This window comes from Molossus molossus, unplaced genomic scaffold (assembly GCF_014108415.1).
Source record: "Molossus molossus isolate mMolMol1 unplaced genomic scaffold, mMolMol1.p scaffold_m16_p_12, whole genome shotgun sequence".
NCBI lineage: Eukaryota > Metazoa > Chordata > Mammalia > Chiroptera > Molossidae > Molossus > Molossus molossus.
The window spans coordinates 21286542-21313059 of NW_023425347.1; the positions used below are offsets into that span (position 1 = coordinate 21286542).

The following is a 26518-nucleotide window of genomic DNA, read 5'->3' on the forward strand; positions in this document are numbered from 1 at the left end:
ATTTTTCTGAAAGTCACACTTGTACGGATCTCCCCTGGGTCGTGTAAATGGATTTTTATGAGGTTTAATTTTCCTGACGAGGAACTGTTCCTAAATGTTGTAGACTTTGGTCTTTTTCTTGCATTACTTTTGGAGATAATGTTCGCCCTGCACTTAGAGTAAAACAATCGTTTTAGTGCTGGTCTTAGAGAATGGGAGTCATTCTTTTTTTTTTTTTTTTATTAATCCTCACTCAAGGGTATTTTTCCCATTAATTTTTAGAGAGAGTGGAAGGGTGGGAGTAAGGGAGAGAGAAACATCGATATAAGTGAGAAACATCAATCGACCGTCTCCTGCACGCCCCCTACTGGGGATGAAGCCTGCAACCCAGGCATGTGCCCTGATCAGGAATTGAACCTGTGGCCTCTTGGTGCCTGGGAAGATGCCCAACCAACTGAGCCACACCGGCCAGGGCTGGGAGTCATTCTTGAACAAAGAAAGCATGTAGATTAGACTTTTCTCTACTAAATGAGCTGGATAAATACCTTGGGAGTGGCACTTGTTGGGGAAGAAGCTTTGGGATCCAACATTTCTAGAAGTACAACTTAAGGAAATGTGTGAATTTGTTCAGGGCACTAGAATGCTGCTCTTCCTCTTTCAACAAAACTTTGAGAAAGATTGGTGAGTATTTTGAAACAGCCAACAAGACAGGGAAACGTCAGCTCAGTTTTGGTCCTGGTACTAAAAAAAAACAAAAACAAAACAGTCCCAAAGAAAGAAAGAACTCTCTTCCAGACTCTGACTTGTATATGTGTAAAAAATATAAGCATCCCATTTGTGATTCCTGACATCACTGGTGCTACAGCTGGCAGTTGTGTCCTGCCTTTCTGCTGTCATTTTAAGATAAAGCTCTTAATCCCATAGAACAAAAATACTTGATTTATTTTCTCTTACATAAACATGAGTTACCTGATCACTTGCTTTTTGGTGGGGTGGAGGTGGAGTGGCAGTATGGGTAGCAGCAGATATGTTAATATGAAATATATTGAGTGTTTTTCCTTCCCCTCGATGTCTTAAAGGTACTCTGCACATCTGTTTGTGCTGGTGTTAATGTGCTATGGGATCATGGTCACTGCAAGTGTATCCAATATTCACAGGTAAGACCCTAGGAGTGAACAGTGCAAGGTAGGTTATGTGTGATCTTTGCAATGTATTTCCAGGGCAAGGGGTACCTTCCCCATATGTCACATGTGGAATACGCTTGGTTCTCTGGGATAGCAGGAGGAGGGGTAAGAGCCCTAAATGTTGGGAGTCTTCAGACAAAGCTTTACAGAAAAGGTGGGGTGCAGTTTGTGTCTCGGGTGAAACACAGCACATCAGAATTAGGCAGCTTTGTGTTTGATAGCCCCAAACTGGAAATAACCCAAATATTCCCCACTGTGGAATATTACTCAGCAATAAAAAGAAATGAATGATTGATCCACACAATGACATGGATGACTCTCAAATAAATATACTGAGTGAAGGAAGACACACAAAATTTATTCTCCAAGGCAAACTAATTCTGTAGTGACAGAAATCAGATCAGAGGTTCCCAGGGGTGGGTTGGGGTGGTTCAGGGGAATGTGACAGGGATCCAGATAGGTAGGAAGAAATTTAGGGGTGATGGATATGTATGTCCATTTTCTTGAAATTGGCCATGGTTTCCTGGGTGTGTGTGTATGTCAGAATTTTGTATACTTTTTGTACACTGAAACTGTTAAAAAGAAATTTAAAAAAAAATATTTTTATTGATTTTTAGAGAGAGAGGAAGGGAGAGAGAGAAACATCAGTGTGAGAGAGAAACATCGATTGGCCTCCTGCACGCCTCCTGCTGGGGATCAAGACTGCAAACTGGGCATGTGCCCAGACCGGGAATCAAACCAGCCCCTCTCTGTCCGTGAGACAGTGCTCAGTCCACTGAGCCACACTGGCTGGGCAAGGAAGACATATTTTTATTATGATATTTTGATTTCAAAGTACAGAAGTAATTTCATTCTACTTTGAAGGCTACATGCTTAGATCATCAGTTAAGATAGCTGGGGTATCTGTTCTGCGTAGTCTGTTTCCCATGGTTTTCTGAAACCTCAGTATTTGCTCTGCCAGTCAATAACACTGGAATGTATCTCTGTGAAAACAAAGCCCTTTCTTACTCACTGTTGTATCCTCAGAGCCTAGAACAATACCTGGCACAAGTAAAGCCTCAGTAAATATTTATGGAATGAAAGACGGAATAAAACTTTTTTTCTGATGGTCTCTAAAAAAGCAGATGCCTTATTTCAGCTTTGGAAAGCTCTTTGATGAATAAGACTATTGGCACAATAGTTTTGTTACTTAAAGTCACTGAAATTTAACTTTTTCATGTATAATCTTGTAATTTAAATAAGTTTCTGCGTTTTCAAGGGGAAATATTTTTCATGCTTTTAAATTTGATAGTCATTCAACTTAGTATCCAAATGAGCTGTGAAAATTTGAATCCTAATCATCTCTCTTCTAAGTGCCCTCCTTGAAGGGGAGCATATCGTTCATTCAGAAGGGAAATAGGAAAGCCATTATTTCTAATTTGGAAAGAATGTGTTTTGGAAATGCTTTGTAGTATGACAAAATACTTCAAAAAAAAAAAGCCTGGCTAGTGTGGTTCAGTGAATTGAGCATCATCCTATGGACTGAGAGATCCCGGTTCAATTTCTGGTCAGGGCACACGCTCAGGTCACAGGCTCGATCCCTGGTAGGGGGCGTGCAGGAAGCAGCCGATCAATGTTTCTCTCTCACATCAATGTTTCTATCTTTCCCTTCCTCTCTCTCTAAAAAAATCAATAAAAACATATTAAAAAAAAGTAGTGGTGAAAATGGCTGATTTTTTCAGTCGTGATTTTGGAAACAGTGAAATGATTAATAAAATTGTTGTTGCATCTCTAGGACATTTTCTTACAGATCACAATTTGTCAGCTCTGCCCACATTTGTAGAATGCCGATGGGGTGTGGTCCCTTTTTCAGAGGGTGAATGACTTATATGCACACTTACTCTGTGCCAGACCCCTGATCTCTGTGTTGGTCTCTGGCCAGGTGGAACACTCCAGCCTTGGCAGAGCCGGACGGTTTACAGGCAGGCAGAGGGCTGTGTCATAAGACCAGAAAGAAAAGACGCCAGAACAGATTTTCCCCTCTTTCCTCGCCTGTGCGGTGCCAGTTCTGCAGAAGCAGGGAGTGGCTCAGTTCCCTGTGGATGGAAGTGGTTTCCTATCGGTGCAGGAAAGAACAGTAGACCCGAGTCAGGAAGCCTGGCTCTTCCTAGCTGTGTGAGTTCAGACACGTGACACAGCTTCTCTGTGCATCAGGTTTCCCGCCATCAAGTGGCCTGTGGCAGTTTGAACTTGAGTTCTCTTTAGGACCAGGATTTCATGATTCTCTGTGAATTGTTCTCTTCTCGTCGCTGAGCCAGTTATCGGGGTTTTGTCACATGGCTGGAAGAGGAGGGGAAGGTTAGTGCTGGCTGCCATGTGGAATGAACCCATTTCTGGACTGACCATTGTTATTCAGGGTTTGTAGAGAGTCCTTGGGGTACCACCTGTTTCCTTCGCCAGCCGCTCTGTGGGGCAGAAGCCACTGGCATTAATTTTCCATAAATGAACCAAATGGAACAGAAGATAGTTTGACTCTCCCAGGCCTTGGTGAGAACTCGATGACACAGTCGCCAGTTTTGGAGTCTTGCTTTGTGCTGCGTGGCAGGCGAACTCTCTTAAATATGTTAGGCTCTATTATTTTTAGTATATAAACTCTTATTTAGTGTATCATTTAATATGTTATTATATTTAATATTTATCCTTATGCAAAATAGACTCTTTCTAGGACAACTCCATGGGATATAGGTGTTTTTTTTCCCCCTGAGACGAGGAAATGAAAGCTCAGAGCAGTGGATAGGTCACAGTTTGATGAATTTTCACGATGAATACACTCATGCACCCACCACCCAGGTCAGAAAGGGGAATATCAGCTTCTCTCGTGTCCCAGTCTCGACCACACCACAGCCCTCCTTCCTGAAATAGCCTCCGTCCCGTCTCACCCCAGGGATCAGTGTCCGCAGTGCCTCTGAGCCCACGTTGGTCCGTCTGCAGAATGCACGCCCTCTCCACCACTTTCGGATTCCTTAGATGTTTCAGGTGTGTCCGGGCAGCAATGCAAGGCCCCGGTGCGCTGGGACGCAGTACTTGGCACCTTCCCTGAGGGGTGGGTCTTAGTGTGAGTTGAATTGAACTTGCTTTTCTCTGTGGGTGAGAGGGCAGGGGAAGGTATGGTTCTAGCTCTTCTTGAGAAGAGGAAGCAGCAGGCGGGCTGCATTTGGAAGGGCCCTGGGGGAACCTGTCTTTCGAATCTGCTCTGTGCTTCTTCCTTGACCTTCATGAACTGGCGGGGAAAGGGTTGGAGGCAAAATGGCCGAACTCTGTTCAACGGCTTCAGCTCTTAATGGGGTTGTATATTTCTTAGTCATTTGCTTTGTTCACCATCTTCTGGTTCGGAAAGGGTTAAGGATGAACCCAGGGTAGGGGACGATCTTTGTTGTGTAGTAAGGTCTTTGACTGCAAATAATGGTAAAGAGAACTGAAGTTACATGGTATGTTAGAGTGCATGGGACTCCTCACACGCACTGTCTGGCTTGGCCCTGCTACCAAGGCATTGATGTTACTACCCTTACCATTTCCTATTCCTTAGGTTGAGCCAGTCTTCATGTTACTTTAATGCAAATTTTTGTAGTTCAAGGTAACAATATCGGAATATACATCTTCTCTTTGTTATGACACGTTAGAAAGTTATACCTTCTGAATGCATGTTTCTGATGGGCCCCTGAACCATTTAGATGTTCCATGTATTCATTTCAGTTCATTTCAGCTAATGGCAAGTTAACCCCTCCCATGTGTCAGGTCAAGAGTTGGGATGTTCAAGGTCACAGTGAGTTGGGGAAACGGAACGACAGTTTTAATATTCTAATTATACATGTTAGTATGTAGCACTAGAGAAATATAGGCATGGAGCAATTAATTGTGCTGGGAGTGAGGGCAGCGCGGTGGATGGAGCAAGTCCAAGCCACGCAACGGTGGAGCTGAGCCTTATCTGATAATTATGCATCCGAGATAGACTCTCCGATGGAGAAAGGAGGTGTAGGCAGAGGAAGGAGCTTGCAGAAAGATACCTGGCCTGAGAATGCAGGACGTAACTGTGGAAGTGAGCCGTTGGTCCAGTGTAGATGGAGCGTGTGGTGGGTGTGGAGCGTGGCCGGAGGAGAGTCCAGGAAGGCGGAGTAGAGCCCGGTGTGGGAAGCACCTTGCATTCGTGTTCAGGAGTTTTGATGTGATGGATAGTGAGATCCTTTGGAGACCTTTAAGACAAGCAACATTGATTTGGTTGGTTGTTCATTCAATGCACAGTAAGCGGCTGTAGTGAACGAAACGCACATGGTCATCCTTGCCTTCATCGAGCTTTCAGTGTAGTAAGGGAGAAGCTGTTAATCAGATTATCACGTGTCTTTATAATTGTGGGTCGGCGAATGTTCTGAGTGGCAGGTGTGTGTGGATTTCTGGTTTGTACTATCGGCTGGTGATACGGAGTGGTACGGAGCAGATGGTAATTGAAGTCTCAGGCATGGGCAGGGAGGGTCCTGGCAGAGCACTAGGAATGTTAGCACTTAAGAAGTACATGGAAGAAACTATGCTGAGTAGGAGCCTTGGAAGAATTAACCAAAGAGGTGGGACGAAAACAGGGAGAATCGAAGTGAACAAAGTATTTCAGGGAGAGAGTGGTTGACACATGGTGACACTTTTTGTTTACAAAGATCATTGTGTAAGTGTGATGGTTTGTGAAGAGGAGAATCTGAGGGCAAGACCCCTTACAGGTGAGCAGTTCCCAGGTCTGGCTGCATATTGGAATTACACCTGCTACATGCACACACTTCTACTTAAACCCGACTATCTGGGGTGGGGCCCAGACAGCTGTGGTTTGTAATGATTCCTCAGGTGATCCGATTATGCTGCCAAAGTTGAGAACTTCAGTGGTCCAGGTGAGAAAAGATGAAGGTCTCAGAGCAGTGAGGGGAAAGGTGGCCTGGGATGTAGACCAGACAGAACTTTGTGACCTTGCGAATGGCGGGGAGGGCGAGGGCGAGGCAGAAGAGAACATTGATTGAGTGTGTTACTGCAGTGCGTCATCATGGATCCTGTGTGTTTTTGGTTTCAGATACTCTTTTTTTGTAGCAATGGGATACTTGACGATATGCCACATCAGCAGAATATACATCTTCCACTATGGAATCCTCACGACGGATTTTTCTGGGTGAGTATCTTACTTTGTGGGGGCAGTCTCTTGGGGTGTGTTAGGACCAAGTGTGCACATCAGAGGCATGGGTGAAGTCAGTTGGTAAGACGGTGCTAAAGAGGTTGAGAGTGAAGCCTTGGTTGCTCTGGAGGACTGCGAGCTCGCTGTGTTGTGATGCAGAGGTCGTGGACCGTGGCCCATGGGCAGTATCTGTCCTGCCACCTGGCTTTGTAGTTACGTTGGAACAGGACCAGGCCCTTCCTCATTGATGTGTTGTCTCTGGCTGCTTTTGCACAACGGTGATAGAGTTGAGTGGTTGTGACAGAAACCATGTGACCCGCAAAGCCTCAGATATTTGCTATCTTGCTTCTTACAGTACAACTTTGCTGACCCCTATTCTAAGACCCTTAACATTAAGCAAGGTTGGTGTTTCTCTCTCCTAGTTTTTAATACAGAAAGTCTTCCATACTAGCTGATAAGCAGTTGCTACCCTAACCTCTTGGGTGTCCTCTGGCTGCGCCGGCCTCTCCCCATCAGATCCAGCAGACTTGCAGCCACTAGAAAGGTAATGAATGCCAGGCACAGCGGGTTCTCCATACTAGTTGTCAAAATGTTGTCTGTCATCAGGCTTTTACCTGATGGGCCACCCTTCTCCTGATTGGTCACCTGGGAAGACTATGGATGGATCCGTGACAATGCTATGCCCTGCTGATGTTCATTCAGTAACAACTTTTCATGGATCTTGAGGAATGGATGGGAAAGCAGAGTGATTCCTCAGGGTATATTGTGTGTTATCCATATTACTTCCTTAGGAGTTCCGTTCTGTTCCCCTTAGGCAGTCTGACGTCCGGGAGGACCCAAGTTCTCCCCTCAGGCTGCCCTGCATTTCATTTGATGAGTTGTTGGAGAATAGGTGGGGAAATGAGATCACAACTCACAGCTCACTTCTGTGACCTTTGCAAACTGTGCATTTTACCCATCCCATAGTGAAGAGGCTCAGGAAGGCAAAAGTATTGCTTTGGGACAGACTGTTGTGTTGACATTTCTAGGACCGTGGTTTGGTTTTTATTGATTTTTACAGAGAGAAAGGGAGAGGAAGCGAGAGAAACATCAATGAGAGAGAACACTGATTGGCTGTCTGCTTCCTGCATGCCCCCAGTGCGGATCGGGCCCACAACCTGGGCATGTGTCCTGACTGGGAATCGAACTGGTGACCTCTTGGTGCATGGGTCGATGCTCAACCACTGAGCCACACTGGCTGGGCCCATGGTTTGGTCTCAGATTGGCTTTTTGTGCACCTCAGACTCTGGATTTACCTGTCTCTCTTCCAGCTGTCTCCTTGCTGTGTTCCTTCCCCCCCAGACTGTGGAGCAGTTTTTCTAAACAAGTTCACAAAACTTCTTTTTATTTTTTTAATGATGTGTATTGCTAGCAGAATATGGAAAAAAGAAAGAAAGCAGTAGAGCTGGGAAGTTATAGCATTAAAAGTAATTTTTAAACGGCGATCATAACTCTCCCTAGTGTTTAATGAACACACTTCATTTTTTTGGTTTCACCCCAGAACCAGACCCCCACCCCTCCAGTACTTGGAGGAGTTCCAGCTCTTAACAGGGGTTTAGGAAACAAATGAGTTAAATACTCTTCTGTTTGTCAGTTCTTTCTTCAGTGCTTCTAGAAGCCTCGATTAAATAGCCCCTCTAGCCATTTGGTTGGGATTTTGAATACAAAACTTTTGACTTTAGCCCAAAGTAGATTATTACCTGTTTCTCATCTACGTCATCTTTTCTTTTTAAGGCACAAAGCGTATATTCATTCATTCCTTTCTGCCACTGTTTTGAGTTCCCAGTGTGGTAGTCACAGCGCCAGGGCCTGGAGACATCCAGGCAGGAGGAAGGTGTGTTCCAGGCAGAGGAAACTGCTCCACAGGAGCTGAAATGTGAGACGGGTGCCTGGGGAGGTCCCAGGAAGCCACCTCCCTGACCTTCACCACCCACATGTCACCGGATCCTACCAGGTCTGCAACCTGGCTGTCACTAGGCCCGTCTACTGCTCTGCACGCACGCAGCCACCACGCTGGGCCACCACCTGTCTGCAATTCCCTAACTGGCCACCTTTCCTTCCGCCCTTCCCCTCTCCAGCCTGTGTTCTCTGTACCAACCAGTGAGGTTCTGGAGTGCCAAGCAGATGAGGAGCTGGACCTGCTCACTCTCGCCCTCTCCTGCTCCCGGTGTGCACTGCAGATGGCAGCAATGCCAAAAAGAGTGTGGTGCACGCGTACCCTCGGCTAGTTGGTGTCTCTGCCTCGCACATTGCACCGCTGAGAGGGATGTTTACCATCCTGGTCTATGTGGAAACCTTTTGCTTCTTTCCCCAAAACCCAGTTCAAGATCACTGTTTTACAGAGCTTTCCCTGATTGCTCCCGTCCCCTTCTTGCACTAGTCACTTACTGCATTTTGGACCTTGCACCTGACTTTCAATGGCTGGTGCTGCCATTGCCTACCCTTCGAGACCTCGGCGTCTGGAGTGTTTGTAGCTGGCAGTCCTCATTTGATTTGCATGCTTATCTAGTGTCATCTGTGTTTATTCCAAACTTGTTTATTCCAGTTTGTACTTATGTATAAGCTGATTATATATGAAAGGAGAGAACATGGTTTCTCTAGATCTAAGTTGAGTCCTTTGGAAAGCCACCAAAGCAATCGAATATATTAACGTAATAGCTATTGAATTAAATATGGATGAACATTCCACAAGGATGTGGGAAAGGATTATAAAAATTAAGGACCCTGCACTCGGATTGCTTTGCAAGCATCTTGGCTTTCTTTTACCTTCTCAGTCCATGTTAAAGGAAATGAGTCTGGAGAGAGCAGATGGGGATTTATGTAAGAGGGAGGTGCCATCTTGGAGCCGACCCACACTCCGGGGGAAGGCTTTGGTCCTGCTTCAAAAGGTTCATTTGTTCGTCATTCAGCAGACACTGATGGAGAACCCTATGTATGCCAGGCACAGCGATAGGAGACTGGAGTGAGCAAGACTTGGGATGAATGTACAGTCATCTATTTCACGTTTGACTAGGAAGTTCAAATGCGAGCATATTGTTGTGTCCTGGGTTGATTAATATTCCCCCAAATTCGTGTCTACCCAGAACCTCAGAATATATCCTTGTTTGGAAACAGGATCTTTGCCGATATAACTAGTTAAGATGAGGACCCACTGGATTAAGGGGGGCCCTACATTCTTTCTGACTGGAGTCCCGTAAGAAGCCCATGAGAGATGCAGACACACCGAGGGCAGGAGGTCACGTGAAGATGGAGGCAGGGACAAGAGGATGCAGCTGTAAGCCAGGAACTCCAGGGATTGCTCTCAGCCCAGAAACTAGGAAGAAGCATGGCACAGAGTCTCTCTCAGCCTCCGGAAGGACCATTTCTGCCAACACCTAGATATCGGACTTTCCGCTTCCAAACGCCAGACAGTGCTTCTGGTTTTAAGCCACCCAATTTGCGCTGATGTGTTACGGCTTCTCTAGGAGTCCTTGCAGTGAGCTAACAGCTGTCCCTTCCCCCATCCTGCAGGTGCTGGAGCCACCACCGTCCACATCTCTCCTCTCTCCCTGCTCCTTCACGCTGCCCCCTCCGCTGGCTTTATGAGTAAAACCATAGACTCTTGAATGATTGTTACATCATTTTCGCATGGTCAGAATTGGGGAAATATTTGCGGAAAACAGTAATGTGTTTGTGACATTTGGATTTGGGGTTTGACGGCAGGGGAGGGTGGAAACCAGGTCCTATCCCTGCCCTCAGCAGCATATCTGTGATGCATGTCCTCAAGTGATGCATGTCCTCAAGTGATGCTTGCTCTCTGGCGTTTTGGGATCTCTTTGCATTAAGAAATCTCTGACATGATGAACAAACTGTAGAATGTTTGAACTAGAAAGGACTGTTAGGGAAAGGTTACAGAAAAATTTTTCTACCTGTAAATTATGAAAATTGCATGCAATTTAGCTGTCTAACTGCTGAGTGGCCATACTATCCAGTTTTTGAAGGTATGTCTTTTTTTTTTCCTTCCTTTTTAAAAATTCTAGGGCATTATAAAGCAGCATTTTCCCCTCTACCACCATAAATGCACAGTGTCTCACTGACATAAATCCATCTTTTTGGATAATGTCAGTTAACATAAAGGGAGAGGTATATACCAACCTGAAATGGGAAGATGTTTTAAAACACAAATTGTTCATTAGAGATTCTTTACCCACTTGATCTCATTATGAGCCAGCAACCACAAGTGTTCCTTAAGAATGGAATTTAATACTATCATTTCAGTTTAAAAATCCTATTTAGGATTCTCTTGAGGAATCAAGAAGTGTTCTGAAGTTGAACCTGGATATTTAAAACAGTCTGATGTGGCCCTGGCCAGTTTTGCTCAGTGGTTAGAGCATCTGTCCATGGACCAAAGAGTCATGGGTTTGATTCTGGTCAAGGGCACATATTTCAGTTGTGATTCGATCCCTGGCCCTGGTTGGGGTTGTATGGGAGGCAACCAATTGAAGTGTCTCTCTCACATCGATGTTTCTCTCTCTCTCTCTCTCTCTGTCTCCCTCTCTCCCTTCTTCGCTTCCTCCCTCTGACTCTTATCTGAAAATCAATGGAAAAATATCCTCAGGTGAGGATTAAAAAAATAAAATCCCGGCAGTGTGGCTCAGTGGTTGAGCATTGACCCTTGCACCAAGAGGTTGCCAGTTCAATTCCCAGTCAGGGCATATACCCAGGTTATGGGCCAAATCCCCAGTGGGGGGAATGCAGGAGGCGGCCAGTTGATACTCTCTCTCATCGATGTTTCTCTCTCTCCTTTTCCCTCTCTCCTTTTCCCTTCCTCTCTCTCCAGCCAATCAATGTTTCTGTCTCATATTGATGTTTCTATCTCTCTCTCTAAAAACAATAATAAAAACATATTTAAAATAAATGAATAAATAGGGAGAAAGGAAAAATGGCAGTGGAGTGGATAGAAGCTACACAGACCATGTCTCAGGAGCAAACTGGAATTACAACTAAATTAAAGACAAATCATTGGGAAAAACCAACTGAAAAGCAGCTGGAGAGAACCCATATAACCAGAGACAGAAAAAGGATGCCAAATCAAGCCTGGTAGAAACTGCGGAGGCGTGAGAGGGCGGACTGGGAGCCCATGAACAGCAGCTGAGGGCTGTAAGAACTGTGAGTGGTTCCCACTGAGAAAGCAGGGCTTTTCAAAAGCACCAAATCGGCTAGAGCCACTCACTTTGGGCTCTAGCATAGGGAGGGCAGACTGAATTGGAACTGTGTGGAGAGTCTGGGGCTCCTGGCTCAGGAGAGAATTGGAGGGGAGGACACTGGAAGTTTTATGCTGAATGACTTTCTCATAGGACAGTAACCATATTACTCAAAGAGCCCCTTCCCAGAGCCCCAGGGAGAACCAGTAGCCCCTCCCTCAGGAATTCAACACCACCAAGCCAGGCTAGAGAAATGCAGACTGAGGCTCATTAACATCGAGAGTCTGACAGCAAGCAAGTGCCCCACCCACTGGAAATCTACTTACACCTGAAGGATTTTTCATTCAGCTGAGGGCTACAAATCAAGGCACATCAGTTGAAACACCAATCAGAAAGAATATATGTACCCCTATGTTCATATCAGCACTATTTACAATAGCTAAAATTTGGAAACAACCTAAGTGTCCATCAGTAGATGAGTGGATAAAAAAGCTGTGGTACATGTATATGATGGAATACTATGCAGCTGTAAGAAAGATCTCTTATCCTTTGAGATGGGATGAAAGGACCTGGAGAGTATTATGCTAAGTGAAACAAGCCAAGCACAGAAAGACAACTATCACATGATCTCACTTATTTGTAGAATATAATGAACTAAATAAACTGATGAACAAAATTAACCCAGAGACATATAGGTGGGGTACAGACTGACAAGCCTCAGAGCAGGGGGTAAGGGGGGGGAAGAAGAGATAAACCACAGAACTTACATGCATGTATGCATGACCAATGAACATAGACAACAAAGCTGGGGATGGGGTGGGGGGGGGAAGGGGAGGAGGGTGTCATTGGGGGAAAAAAGAAACATCTCTAACAAAGATAAAATAAATAAATAAATAAATAAAAGAAATAACACATTGAAAGGAATAACCAGCGGAATAGAGGAAGCTGAGGACTGGATCAATGAATTAGAAGACAGGGTGGAAAAAAATCACCCAGCCAAAAAAACAAAAAGGAAAAAACAATTTAAAAAACCCAGGAAGACAGCCTACGAGAACTATGGGACAACATCTGCATCATAGGTGTGCCAGAAGAAGACCATGAGCAAGGGTTAGAAGAACTAGTGACAGAAAACTTCCCTAGCTTGGTGAAGGAAAAAGGCACACAAGTTCAAGAAGCATAGAGAGCCCCAAGTAAGAAGAAACCAAAGAAGCCCACACCAAGACCATAATAATAAAAATGCCAAAAATTAAAGACAAAGAATCATCAAAGCAGCAAGAGATAAGCAACAGGTTACCTACAAAGGAACCCCCATAAGACTTTTCAACAGAAACACTACAGGCCAGAAGGGAATGGCATAAGGTAATCAAGGTAATGAAAAGCAAGGATCTGAACCCAACACTACTCTATCCAGCAAGACTATTGTTCAAAATAGGTGAAATAATGAGCTTCCAAGACAAAAAAAGGCTAAGGGAATATGCACCAAATTAACACTGCAAGAAATGTTAAAAGGACTACTCTAATAAGCAGAAGAGATAGGAAGAGAAAAATAACCATAACGAAAAAAAATTGCAGTAAGTACATATCAATAATAACCTTAAATGTAAATGGATTAAATGTTTCAATTTAAAGACACAGAGTAGCTGAATGGATAAGAAAGCATGAGTCATATATATATATTGCTTACAAGAGACCCACCTTACAAGAAAAGACTCACGAGGTTAAAAGTGAAGGGATGGAAAAAAGATTTCAAAGCAAATGGAAAGGAAAAAAGAGCTGGGGTAGCAGTACTAATATCTGATAAAATAAACATCGAAATGAAGGCCATAACTAGAGACAAAGAAGGCCACTACATAACATTGAAAGGATCTATCCAACAGGAAGATTTAACCTTGGTAAACATATATGCAACCAACACGGGAGCACTAAAATACATTTAAAAACTTCTGGAGGACTTCAAAGGAGAAATAAACAGCAATACAGTCATGGCAGGGGACTTCAACACTCCACTGACATCAACATCACTGGATAGATCCTTTGACAAAAAATTAACAAGAAAACAGAGAGTCTAAATGATGCACTAGATCAAATGGATTTAATAACTATCTACAGAGAATTACATCCCAAAACTGCCAAATTCACATTCTTCTCAAGTACACATGAGACATTCTCAAGGATAGACCACATGTTAGGATACAGACAAAGTCTCTAGAAGTTCAAGATGATTGAAATCATATCAAGCATGTTCTCAGATTAGAATGACATGAAATTAGAAATCAATTACAACAAAAACATTCAAACACATGGAGGCTAAAGAGCATGTTATTAAACAACAAATGGGTTACCAAGGAGATCAAAGAAGATATTAAAAACTTCCTGGAAAACAATGAAAATGAACACAAAACAACACAAAATCTATGGGACACTGTGAAAGCAATCCTGAGACGGAAGTTCATAGCAGTAAAGGCCTAACTCAAGAAATAAGAAAAATTTCTAATTGACTTTGTAACCCTACAGCTTAAAGAACTAGAAAACAAACAAACAAACAAACAAACAAACAAAAAACACAGAGCAAGTAGAAGGAAAGAAATAGTAAAGGTCAGAGCAGAAATAAACGATATAGAGACTAAAAAACCAATTCAAAAGATTAATTAAACAAAGTGCTGGTTTTTTGAAAAGATAAACAAGACTAATGGGCCCTTAGCCAGACTCGCCGAGAAAGAAAAACAGAGCACCCAAATAAACAAAATCAGAAGCGAAAGGGGAAAAGGAACAGCTGACACTACAGAAATATAAAGGATCATTAAACAATACTATGTACAATTATACGCAAGCAAATTGGACAATCTAGGTGAAATGGCCAAATTTTTAGAAACACACAGTCTCCCAAAACTGAACTGGGAAGAGAGAGAAAACTTGAACAGACCAATAACAACTAAAGGAATTGAAGATGTAATTAAGAAACTCCCAGCAAACAACAGCCCAGGCCTGGACGGCTTCATGGGGGAGTTTTACCAAACATTCAAAGAAGAACTAACACCCATTCTCCTCAAACTATTCCAAGAAATCCAAGAAGAAAGAAGACTTCCAAATTAATTTTATGAAGTTAGCATAATTTTAATTCAAAGCCAGATAAAGACACTACAAAGAGAAAACTACAGGTCAATATCCCTGATGAACATAGATGCCAAAATCATTAACAAAATATTAGCCAATTGTATCCAGCAATACATTAAAAAAATTATTCACCATGACCAAGTGGGATTCATCCCAGGGATGCAAGGCTGGTACAATATTTGCAAATCAATAAATGTGATACATCACATAAACAAAATGAAAGATAAAACACAAATGATCATATCAGTAGATGCTGAAAAAGCATTTGACAAAATCTAGCACCCATTTCTGATAAATGCTCAGCAATGTGGGAATAGAGGGATCATATTTTAACATAATAAAGGCCATATATGAAAAACCTACAGCCAACATCATACTCAATGGACAAAAACTAAAAGCATTTTCCTTAAGAACAGGAACAGGACAGAGATTCCCACTTTTACCACTCTTATTTAACATAGTACTGGAAGTCTTAGCCACAGCAATTAGACATGAAAGAAAAATAAAAGGGATTCAAATTGAAAAGGAGAAAGTGAAGTTGTTGTTATTCGCAGATGACATGACTTCATCAGAAATCTAGAGCTAATAAATGAATTTGGCAAAGTAGCAGGATACAAAATTAACATCAGGAAATGGACTGTATTCGTATACACCAATAATGAACACAAATAATTTCAGTATTTGTAATAATGAAAATACACCAAAAAAATCCCATTTACCATTGCAATAAAAAAGCTAAGATACCTATGAATAAACTTAACCAAAGAAGTAAAGAATCTTTTCTCAGAAAACTACAGGACATTGAAAAAAGAAATAGAGGAAGATATAAAAAAGTGGAAGCATACACCTTGTTTATGGATTGGAAGAATTAACATTAAAATGTCCATACTACCCAAAGCAATATATAGATTCAATAAATCCCCATTAAAATACCAATGACATATTTCCTGGAACTCAAACAAATATTCCAAAAGTTTATATGGAACTAAAAAATACCCTGAATAGCCACAGCAATTTTGAAACAGAAGAACAAAGTAGGAAGGATCACAAAACTGGATATCAGGTTATACCACAAAAGCCATTGTAATCAAAATAGCTTAGTACTGACACAAGAACAGTCAAACACATTAATGGAAAAGAACAGAGAACCTAGAAATTGACCCAAGATATTATGCTCAATTAATATTTGACAAAGGTAGCAAGAGCATACAATGAAGACAGCCTCTTTAATAAATAGTGTTGGGAAAATTGGGCAGCTACATGCAAAAAAAATGAATTACCACCAACTTACACCATACACAAGAATAATCTGAAAATGGAGAAAAGATTTAAATGTGACTCATGAATCCATAAAAATCCTATAAGAAAATGTTGGCAACAAAATTTCAGACATCACACGCAGCAGAATTTTCACTGATACAACGGAGGAAAAAATTAATACATGGGACTGTATCAAACTAAAAAGCTCCCGAACATCAAAATAAACAACCATCAAAATGGAAAGGGCATCCACTGCATGGGAGAGCATAATTGCCAATGATACATCAGATAAGGGGTTAATTTCCAAAATATATAGAGTACTCATACATCTCAACAAAAGGAAGACAAAGAACCCAATTAAAAAATGGGCAGAGGACCTAAATAGACACTTCTCCAAAAAGGACATACATGTGGCCAAGAGACATGAAAAAATGCTCAATGTCACTAACCATCAGAGAGATGCAAATTAAAATGACTATGAGATATCACTTCACACATTTCAGAATGGCTGCCATCAACACATCATCAAACAACAAGTGCTGGTGAGGGTGTGGAGAAAAGGGGACTTTAGCATACCGCTGGTGGGAATGCAGACTGGTGCAGCCACTATGGAAAACAATATGGTATTTCCTCAAAAATTAAACATTGAACTGCCATTTGACCCAGTGATCCCACTTCTAGGTACATATCCCAAGAAGTCTGAAACACCAATCAGAAAGAATATATGTACCCCTATGTTCATATCAGCACTATTTACAATTGCTAAGATCTGGAAACAGGTCAAGTGTCCATCAATAGATGAGTGGATAAAAAAGCAGTGGTACATATACACAATGGAATACTATGCAGCTGTAAGAAAGAAAGATCTCTTATCCTTTGAGATGACATTGAGGGAACTGGAGAGTATTATGGTAAGTGAAATAAACCAATCAGAGAAAGACAAATACCACATAATCTCACTTATTTGTGGAATATAATGGACAAAATAAGCTGATGAACAAAATAGACCCAGAGACATAGAAGTAGGGTACAGACTGAGAAACCTCAGAAGAGGGGGTGGGAGGGGAGAGATAAACCAAAGAATTTATATGCATCTATGCACAACAAATGGACATAGACAACAAGGGGGCGGGGGGATTGGGAGGAGGTGTCAATGGGTGAAAAAGGAGAAACATCTGTAACAAAAATAAATCTATAAATACATAAATAAATAAAAATAAAACAGTCTGATATGATAGCTACTCTTTTGAGCATCCATACAAACCTAAGTGCTTCTCATACTTTGTTACACCTTTAGAATAAGAGCAGAGACGGATTGAATGGGATTGGATTAGATCAGTGTTTGTGTCAAACAATATGTGTTTTTGATTTGGGGGAACATATACTTGCTGTACTTCAGATTATTCTGGTGCTTGAAACATTCTCTTTCTGAAAGCAATCAGGTTTCCATGGGCTAGACCGGTGTTATTGGTGAGGCTAACACACAAGGTGCACTTGTATTAGTGCTGCTAATCCGGTTTATATCAGTACCTGCAGTGGCGAATGTCCTCCGTGCTTTCTCTGCGAATTGGGCTATTCAAGATACTAAAACATGTACTGTTCTTGGAGGTAGCTCCACAATTGCTTGTAATAAAGCTGGTATTCAGTTCCTTTTAAGTTTGTGATTGTGAACTGATTCTTCTTTGTTGCTCACAGAAGGGTTTTCTTCTGAAGGAAGCAGCAATAAGACTCTTTCCTTGCAGGGTAGGCCTGGCTCGGGCAGATAATTGCTCTCCCACCATGCTGGCAATGTGAGTTGCCCATGCGTTTTTGAAAACGTTATAAAAGGAGAACTCTTATACACTAGTAGGAGTATACATTGGTACAACTTTTCTGAAAAGGCAATTTAGCCATAAATTTCCAGCAAGAATTTTTAATATGTTCACATCTTATAATAGAAATTTATCCAGATGTGTTCATAAGCATGTTCAACTGTTGTCAATAGTAGTGAAAAGTTGGAAGTGTCCTAAATGGTGGGTGAGTGATGATGGTACCCAAGTGCATCCACTGAAAATGATGTCTTCAAAGAATGCTGAGTGATGCTGGAAAATGCTTATGGGATAATGGAAGATAAAACCTACAAAACAAACACATGTATTAAGATGCCGTTTTTATGAATGTGGACATGTGTAGAAAAGAAAGAGTGAAAGGATGCCTAGCTAGTGTGGCTCAGTGGTTGAGCATCAACCCATGCACCAAGAGGTCGCTGGTTTGATTCCCGGTCAGGGCACATGCCTGGGTCGTGGGCCAAATCCCCAGTGTGGGGCATGCAGGAGGTGGCCAATTGATGTTCTCTCTCATTGATGTTTCTCTCTCTCTCCCTCTCTCTCTAAAATCAATAAAGAAAAAAAAAGACTGAAAGGGAATAGTGAAGATGCCAAAACAGCGGTTCTGTGTGTGGGGGTGCTTTAATAATCGGTGATTTTTAATAATTGTTTTATTCTTTTATGTGATTATAATAATGCGACACCCTGAATGTTACTCTAATATTTTTGCATGCTCATGTGCTGGGCTGCAGCCTGCAGCAGTAGAACCAGAGCCATTTGTGTTCCCTGCTCCCCTGTTACATTTCTTGTAGCCCAAAATAGTGCTGTCACTTGCCTGCACTCCCAGCGGTGAAGTTCGCTTACCCTGTTGTTCCATGGCAAATGTTTTCTTCTCTTAGGTCATCCTAATCACTCCAACCAGCCCAGTATGTGCAAATAATTGGGTTCTGTATGCAGAGAGATTTCAGTATTTGATTATTTCGTGGTTCTTTGTCAGGCAGCTGCCAGCTTTTCAATCATTAACACAGTCAGTGGGATTTAATTCTGAAGACATGAGTTCATAGGTTATACAAAGTCTGTTTGGTGGGTTCGTGTTAAAATGGAGAACTGGCGATTTGGTGGTTGTTGAGTGCTGAAGTGTAGAGATGGAATCTTTGGAAAGATGAGTGGGAGAGGGTCAGCCCATTCTGCTCAGGCTGACACTGGCTGGTTCTGAGCAGATGCCATGGACTCTGAACTGAGTCCAGAGGAGTTCCCCCTGCCTTCCGGTGCAGCCCGAGGAGGCCCGGCGGAGTGATGCGCGCGCCCTGCTGACTCCCGGGGTCCCTCATTGTCTTCCACGATGCTGGCACAGTTGAAAGGCATTTGGGAGCATTCCACTAAAGCTGTATCCTCAACAGCCTTTTTAGTAAGTAATCCAGGGACCAGGGGTACAGGCAGGACAGAAGCAGCAGGGAGATGAGGAGGCCCTGTCTGAGCCTCCTCTGTCCCTCAGCTGCCAGGTCCAGGCTATGGGCTGCACAGTTTGCATCATATCTTGGCACCTCTGATGGTTGTGCCCAGTGGCAGCCCCAGCCTAGGGTGCCGCTGATGGGAAGCTTGCTGTCCTCTTGTTTTCTTCTGTTGTGACGTCCTCTCCCACCGTACCAAACATCTTGCTGTTCTGACTCCTTGCTTTCCTAGTATGTATTACAAGTGGATTTGTATTATAAACAAAGAAGTAATACAGATATAAAGTAACTAGAACATTTACTGTTCTTCTGGGGGGAAGCTCAGCAATTGCTTGTCATAAAACTGGTACTTGATTTCTTATTTTATTTTATTTTTCTTTATTGATATTAGAGAGAGAAGAAGGGAAAGGGAGAGAGAGATAGAAACATTGATGAGAGTGAACATCAATTGGCTGCCTCCTGCATGCCCCGCACTGGGATTTGGCCCACAACCTGGGCAGGTGCCCTAACTGGTAATCGAACTGGCGACCTCTTGGTGCATGGGGTCATGCTCCACTGAGCCACATGTACTTGATTCCTTTTAAGTTTGTGATAGTGAACTGATTCTTCTTTGTTTCCCACAGAAGAGTACAAATCGAGTTTTTTCTGAGGAAGGCAACAAAAAGAACTCTGTTGTCTGTGTCTATGAGTTTCAGTTTTATATCCCACATATGAGTGGAATCATATGGTTCTTAGCCTTTTCCGTTTGATTTATTTCACTTAGTGTAATATTCTCAAGGTCCATCCGTGTTGTTGTAAAATGTATTTCATCCTTACTTATGGCTGAGCAGTGTTCCATTGTGTATACGCACCACATCTTCTTTATCCAATCCGCTATCGCAGGACACTTTGGTTGTCTCCATGTGTTGGCCACTATGAATAATGCTTCAGTGAACACAGGGGTGCATATGTCTTTGCGATTACATGTTTTCAAATTTTTTGAGTAGATACCCAGAAGAGGGATTGCTGGGTCATATGGTAACTCTGTTTTTCATTTTGGATCTAAAATGTCCTGTTGGGGAAGATAAGATCCTTGAATGTCAAACCGTGCTTGATGCTGGCCAGCCAGCTGTGTGGTTGGCTCTTTTGATGGCTACGTTATCTTACTGCTCCATCCCAGCTTTACCAGGACAGAGAGCTTTAGCCATTGTAGGTCCAAAGATGAAGGTAAAACGGGTAGGTTTTATTGGACTATTGCTCAAAACTGAGTTTTGTTTAATGTTTTAAAGGCAGGTTATTTTTTGTTGGGACTTGATATGGGAAGTAGAAATGGATGAATGGGTACCACTTCTGGTAAATTGCCTAAAATCTGTATGAAGGCATTGATTTTGTGTGGGGAGGGAGGGAGAGGTGGATGGTATTGTTCTCTCTTTCTTTTTCACGCTAACATCTTCAACTGCCTGTTTTCCTTTACTTAATTTCCCCCTATATTTCCTTACCCAAATTTGGCTAATATGTTAAGTTCAGGAAGAAAAAAATGGTTTTCTTTGGCTTTTGTTTTTTAATCATGAAAACAATTTATGGGACAATAAAGAAGTGGCCTTGCCTCACCCATGCTGAACTCAAACCTTGATTTCAGATTGGTCAGACGGTTCCCATGGATTCAAGGGCAGGGCACATGACTGACGGGTGTGTATAAACCCAAGGCTCTTCAGGGGTGGAAAATCTGAGTGCAGCTCAAGTTCTAAGACCTCATTGTCTGGTTCTTTGCTTGCATCAAGGGGCCTATTTTTAGTTATTAATTTTTTTTTAGAGAAGAAGGGAGAGGGAGAGAGAAACATTGATGTGAGAGTGAAACACTGGTTAGCTGCCTCCTGCACACCCCCTGCCAGGGATTGAGCCTACAACCCAGGCATGTGTCCTGACTGAGAAATGAACCGGCAACCTTTTGGTACATAGGATGATGCCCAATCAGCTGAGCCACATAGGCCAGGGCTCAAGGGGCCTTTTTATGTTCTTCCTGTGTTTGTAGTAGGTGCTTGTAGGGTGCTGAGTTTTACCTATTTGCAAAAAAAGTGAAAGCATGAGTTCCAGCCACAGACCAACAATCATGTCTTATATTAGTTTTGATTGGAATGCACCATGGATGGTGAGTTTTATTTTAAATTAGTAACTTCACGGATTTGACTCTCAAATCTCAGTAACTTGTGCAAAGTTTGGTGTCTGATCTGCCCATACGTTTAAATAAATTGATCAATGAAAAAGTGTTTAGAGAAGGTTTTCTCTGAGCAAGACCATATGGTGCTCTTCCTTATACCCGTGGAAAAGTAAGAATGTAGGAGGATTCTAAATTCATTCCTTGTGGTAAACAGGTTTTAGTTTGGGATTTTAGATCTGATTTTTCACAGGTCATCAGTCTGTTACATATCAGTGATCACATGTGAGAGTTGTTTTTTATTTAAGTTGCCAGAAACTTCTTTAGATGTCTAAAACAGAAGTAGTATATTGTAGAAAGGATCGTCTGGATGATGTGTAACAATATTTGATGCAGAACTTCTTTTTTTCCAAAAAGGAATTTTTTTTTTTCCTAAATAAGACCCAGTGGTGCAGATTTCATATTGAATAATTGTTATTTATTGACATAGATCTAGATATTCAGTATTATGTATTGCATTAGTCCTGTTCTCGGAGAAACGGACGCCTAGGTGGGGACAGAAGTGTGAGAGATTTGTTGGGTGAAATGCCTGTGAAGGAAAATGGGGAGGCCCTCGCGAGGCTGGGGGAGCCATCCGATTGAAAGGCATGTCTGACCCCGGAGACGAGAGGGGGACAGAAGGAAGAGAGGTCTGGGGCTGCAGTTCTAAGACAGTTGTGGCAAATTCAAGGGGAAGTCCCTGAGCTAAAATTCTCCAGGGCAGAGGAGTACCACACCTTGTAGGGAGGGGCCTGCCTGGTCTGGAGGTGTGGGTGTCACACAGACAAGGTGGCAGAACCAGAGGGCACAGCTAGAGCCAGTCAGTTATGCTGCCCCAGCAGCCGATCTGAGAGACACATTCTCATGGCACCACACACGTGAACATTAGACTATAAATGCCTTGCTGAATATGTGCCTGATTATGGAATACTTTACCCCAGATAGAGGAAAACAAATGCTATATTTCTATAGAGACAGAAAGGTAGGCTAATTCCTTGACACATTTTTTTAATCCTCACTGGAGGATATTCTTCCACTGACTTTCAGATGGAGAAGGAGGGAGGGAGGGAGGGAGAGAGAGAGAAAGAGAAAGAAACATCGATGTGAGAGAGAAACATTGATTGGTTGCTTCCCGCATGACCCCAGCTGGGGATCAAACTGCAACTGAGGTAGGTGCCCTTGACCAGAATCGAACCTGAGACCCTTTGGTCCGTGGTCCAATGCTTTAACTGCTGAGCCAAACTGGTCAGGGCTAATTCCTTGACATATTTATGTCTTTGTTGATATATATATATATTTAAGGGCCTAAAAAACTAATTCACTCATTAATTGATTGATTAATTTATTTATTTTAATCCTCACCCAAGGACATTTTTTCATTTTTTGTTCAGATAGAGACAGAGAGAGAGAGAGGAAGAGACAGAGAGAGAGAAACATCGACGTGGAAGGGACATACCGAGTAGCCATCTCCCCCATGACCCAACCAGGGCCGGGGACAAACTGCAACCGAGTTAGGTGCCCTTAGCGGGAACCAAACCCGGGTCTCTCTGGACCACAGGCTGACGTTCCAACCGCTGAGCCAAACCGGCCAGGGCTATTTATTTATTTTTAATATGTTTTTATTGATTTGATATAGAGAGGAAGGGAGAGGGAGAGAGATAGAAATATCCATCGGCTGCCTCCTGCACGCCCCTACTGGGGATCAAGCCCACAACCCAGGCATGTGCCCTGACTGGGAATCAAACCAGCAATCTCTTGGTGCATGGGATGACACTCAACCCACTGAGCCACACCAGCCAGGCAACATATTTTTAATGAATTAAATCAAATGGAGGAGCATGTTTTGTTTACAAATTGCATAGTCACCAGAGAGTGTGCCTCAAATTTTAAAAATTTTGTATTGGGATTTGTGCAAGGAAGACCGGGAGCTTAGGTACTATTAGTGATTCCTAGGACTTGCAGAAAAAAAAAGACAAAAAAGGCTTTGAAAATCACATTTGAAACTACCTTGATTGTGATGCTGAAAGTGAGTCCCTTTCCAGAGAGCTGGCTCTCAGCACCTGTTATACATGGAGTGTCAGAGGCCTTGTTGACTGTCAGTGAGCTGCAGGGTTATAATGGTCATAAGAGCAATTCGATCTTATAGAAAGCTTCCATGTAGCCTATTTCTGGGACCCAAATCTCAGTGTTCTGGAAGATCAGTTATGTTTTCCAATATTAAAGAGCGTAGTCACGTCAGCATTAGCTACGGACTCGTCTTGCTGCCTTGAAATGACCACCTGGTGGCTCCCTTGTGTGCCACACCTTGATGCCAGTCCTCGCAGAGCACAGGTGCCCTTCCCTTCCGCAGTCAGACTCCCTTTCTCTTAGACGCATAACAACATTCGGAATCTCGTTTCAAGCGATGGCCATTGGCCACTGGACTTTTGCAAATAAGGTATCAAGTTGGGTACAGGTGTTAAGATTGCCAAGTGTATTTGTTGGTCCTTTTCTTGAAAACGCTTTATCTTGTTAGTTTATGTTGCTAGTTCAAAATATTACATGCTTATTATGTTGAACAGGTGGAAAATGGGAATTAGAATGAGAGGAATGAAAGAGGAAAATGGACTCAGAGAGAAGCGACCAAGTGCAGTTGACACACCTCACACTTGTCCTGAAAATGGTTTGTGTTGATTCTACTTCCCCCCAACACCTGGGCCTGGCCTGAGCTCCCCACACAGAGGCCGTTTGGCACCCCAGGGTCGGAGCCTCAGCATTCCATATAAGCGAGGCGCGAGTCCACGGGGGTCAGAGACAGCAAAGTCAGTAAGAAGCCATGGATGGAGATCAGAAAAGCAGGATTAGCTAAGGAGGCTTGGAAGAAAGTGTGGTAGTTAGGGCAGTGGGATTTTCTCTCGTCTTGTTGGGTAAGAACAGAGCTACCAAAAGTGCTAAACTAGGGTCGACGATTGGAAAAACAGGTGCATTTAAAAAACTGCAGCTTTACTGAGACAGGCAATTCACATACCACACAGTTCACACATTTAAAGTATACAATTCAGTGTTTTTTAGCATATTCGCAGAGTACAACCATAAATCACAATGAATTTTGCAACATTTTTATCATCACCCTCAAAAGAAACCTGTATGCATTAGCTATCTCTCCTCAATTCCTTCCAATTCCCCAAGCCTAGGCAGCCAGCAGTCTACTTCCTGTCTCTGGATTTGCCTGTTCTAGACATTTCATGGAAATGAAATCGCACAATATGTGGCCTTTTCTGTCTGGCTTCTTTAGCATGTTTTCAAGGTCCATGTTGTAGCACGTGTCAGTACTTCATTCTTTTCATTACTGAGTGATATTCATACCACATTTTTCTTATCTGGTCACCGTTGATGGACATTTGGGTTATTTCTTTTGGGAATATTATGAATAATGTTTGTACAAATTTTTGTGTAGACATATTTATTTTTATTTCCTATGGGAATATACCTGGGAGTGGAATTGCTTGTTCACAGGGTAGCTCTACATTTAACCTTTTGAGAAATTGCCAGAATGTTTCTAAAGCATCTGCACCTGTTAATATTCCCGCCAGCAATGTACAAGGGCTCTCTCCAGTTCTCCACCTCCTGGCTCACACTTGTTCTCTGTTTGCTTCCAATCCTTTTATTGCTTGAGAAGTGGTATCTCGTCATGGTTTTTGATTTGTATTTCTCTTATAACTAATTACTGTTGACTGTCTTTTCATACATTGATTCACCATTTGTGTATATTTTTAGAGAAATGTCCATTCAAATCCATTGGCTTTGTAAAAATTGGGTTGTCTTTTAATTATCGAGTTGTAAGAGTTCTCGATATAGTCTAGTGCAAGTCTTACAGATGGGTGATTTACACACATTTGCATGCATTCTGTGAAATGTCTTTTCACTTTCTTGGTGGTGTATATCCTTTGACGTACAAAAGTTTAAGTTTTAACGTTATTCATTTAATCTATTTTTTCGTTGTTACTTGTGCTTTTGGTGTTATGTCTAAGAAACGATTGCCAAATCTAAGGTCATGAAGATGCACATCTGTGTTTTCTTCTAAGACTTTTATAATTTTAGCTCTTATATTTGGATCTTGGATTCCTTTTAATTACTTTCTGTATTCTTTTTCTGTGGCTATCTGGTTGCACCCTTACTGTTTGTTGAGAAGACTGTTTTCTCCTCTGTTGAATTATCTTGGCACCTTGTTGACGTGGGTGGCACTTCTTAGGCAAGTTTTTATTTGAAGGCTTTTTTTTTTTTTTGAATTGAGATTGCTGTTATTTTTTGTGACTAAAAGGTTTGTTTATAGGTAGCTGCATTTTACAAATGTATCTTTTGCTACGTGTGCGTGGATGAATAGCCTTTGATAGAATAAAGCATATGAGACCAAATCGGGATTCGTATCTCATCCCGGGGAGCCGGGCACTGGGTTAGGGACCCTGAGCCAGTGCGTCTTACACGCTCGCTTGCATTCAGAGTCCCCGGAGATCTTGTCCAAGTGCCGGTTCTTGTTTTCTGGTTCTGGAATCGAGTGTGAGATTCTGCATGTCCAACAAGCCCCAGGACATGCTGTGATGCTGGTCCTGGAGCTTATGCTTTGAATAATAAAATAGCTCAAGAGGGACTTTCTGTGGCTCTTGTTCTGTGTTGTTACACCCACATTTAAAGTGATTCAGAAGGGAAATAAAAACTGCTATTTAGAATTCAGCGTTTTTTTATTTTATTGAATAATCTTCAAGATGAAAAACCACCATATAGAGAAATAGAATAAGAGCTCCAGTGGCACTTTTGCTAATCTTAATGATTTTCTGTCTTCCTTTTAGGCCTCTGATGATTGTCACTCAGAAGATCACAACCTTGGCATTCCAAGTTCACGACGGTGAGAAAAACAGCCTCCTCCTTGCTGAGAGTCCACCTGATGTTTCATCCTCTCTCCACAGTCCTGAGTTTGGACAAGTGCTGGCAGACCGTGCTGTATCTTGTAAAAAATTTGTAGCCTTTTTAATCATAGCCTTTAACTTTCCCAGCTATTACTTACCAGTTCCCTCCTGAATTTGTAGCCTGAATTTGCTGCAATATTTGCATTGAGAACAGTGGGTTTTGTTTACCTCTACACTATTTAAAATTTAAGTTAACTTACGGTGC

General features: G+C 42.4%; 1 protein-coding gene across 2 annotated transcripts in view; it reads left to right on the forward strand.

The window, feature by feature from the left end:
• Positions 1-26518, forward strand: part of MBOAT1 (membrane bound O-acyltransferase domain containing 1) — a 115213-nt gene that overhangs the window by 53808 nt on the left and 34887 nt on the right. The window contains exons 3-5 of one of the 2 annotated variants that reach the window (XM_036256054.1): positions 1059-1136; positions 6247-6342; positions 26197-26252. In XM_036256054.1, coding sequence (XP_036111947.1) covers positions 1059-1136; positions 6247-6342; positions 26197-26252 — 230 coding nt within the window. The remainder of the gene's footprint in view (positions 1-1058; positions 1137-6246; positions 6343-26196; positions 26253-26518) is intronic. The other variant, XM_036256055.1, reaches the window with a different exon arrangement.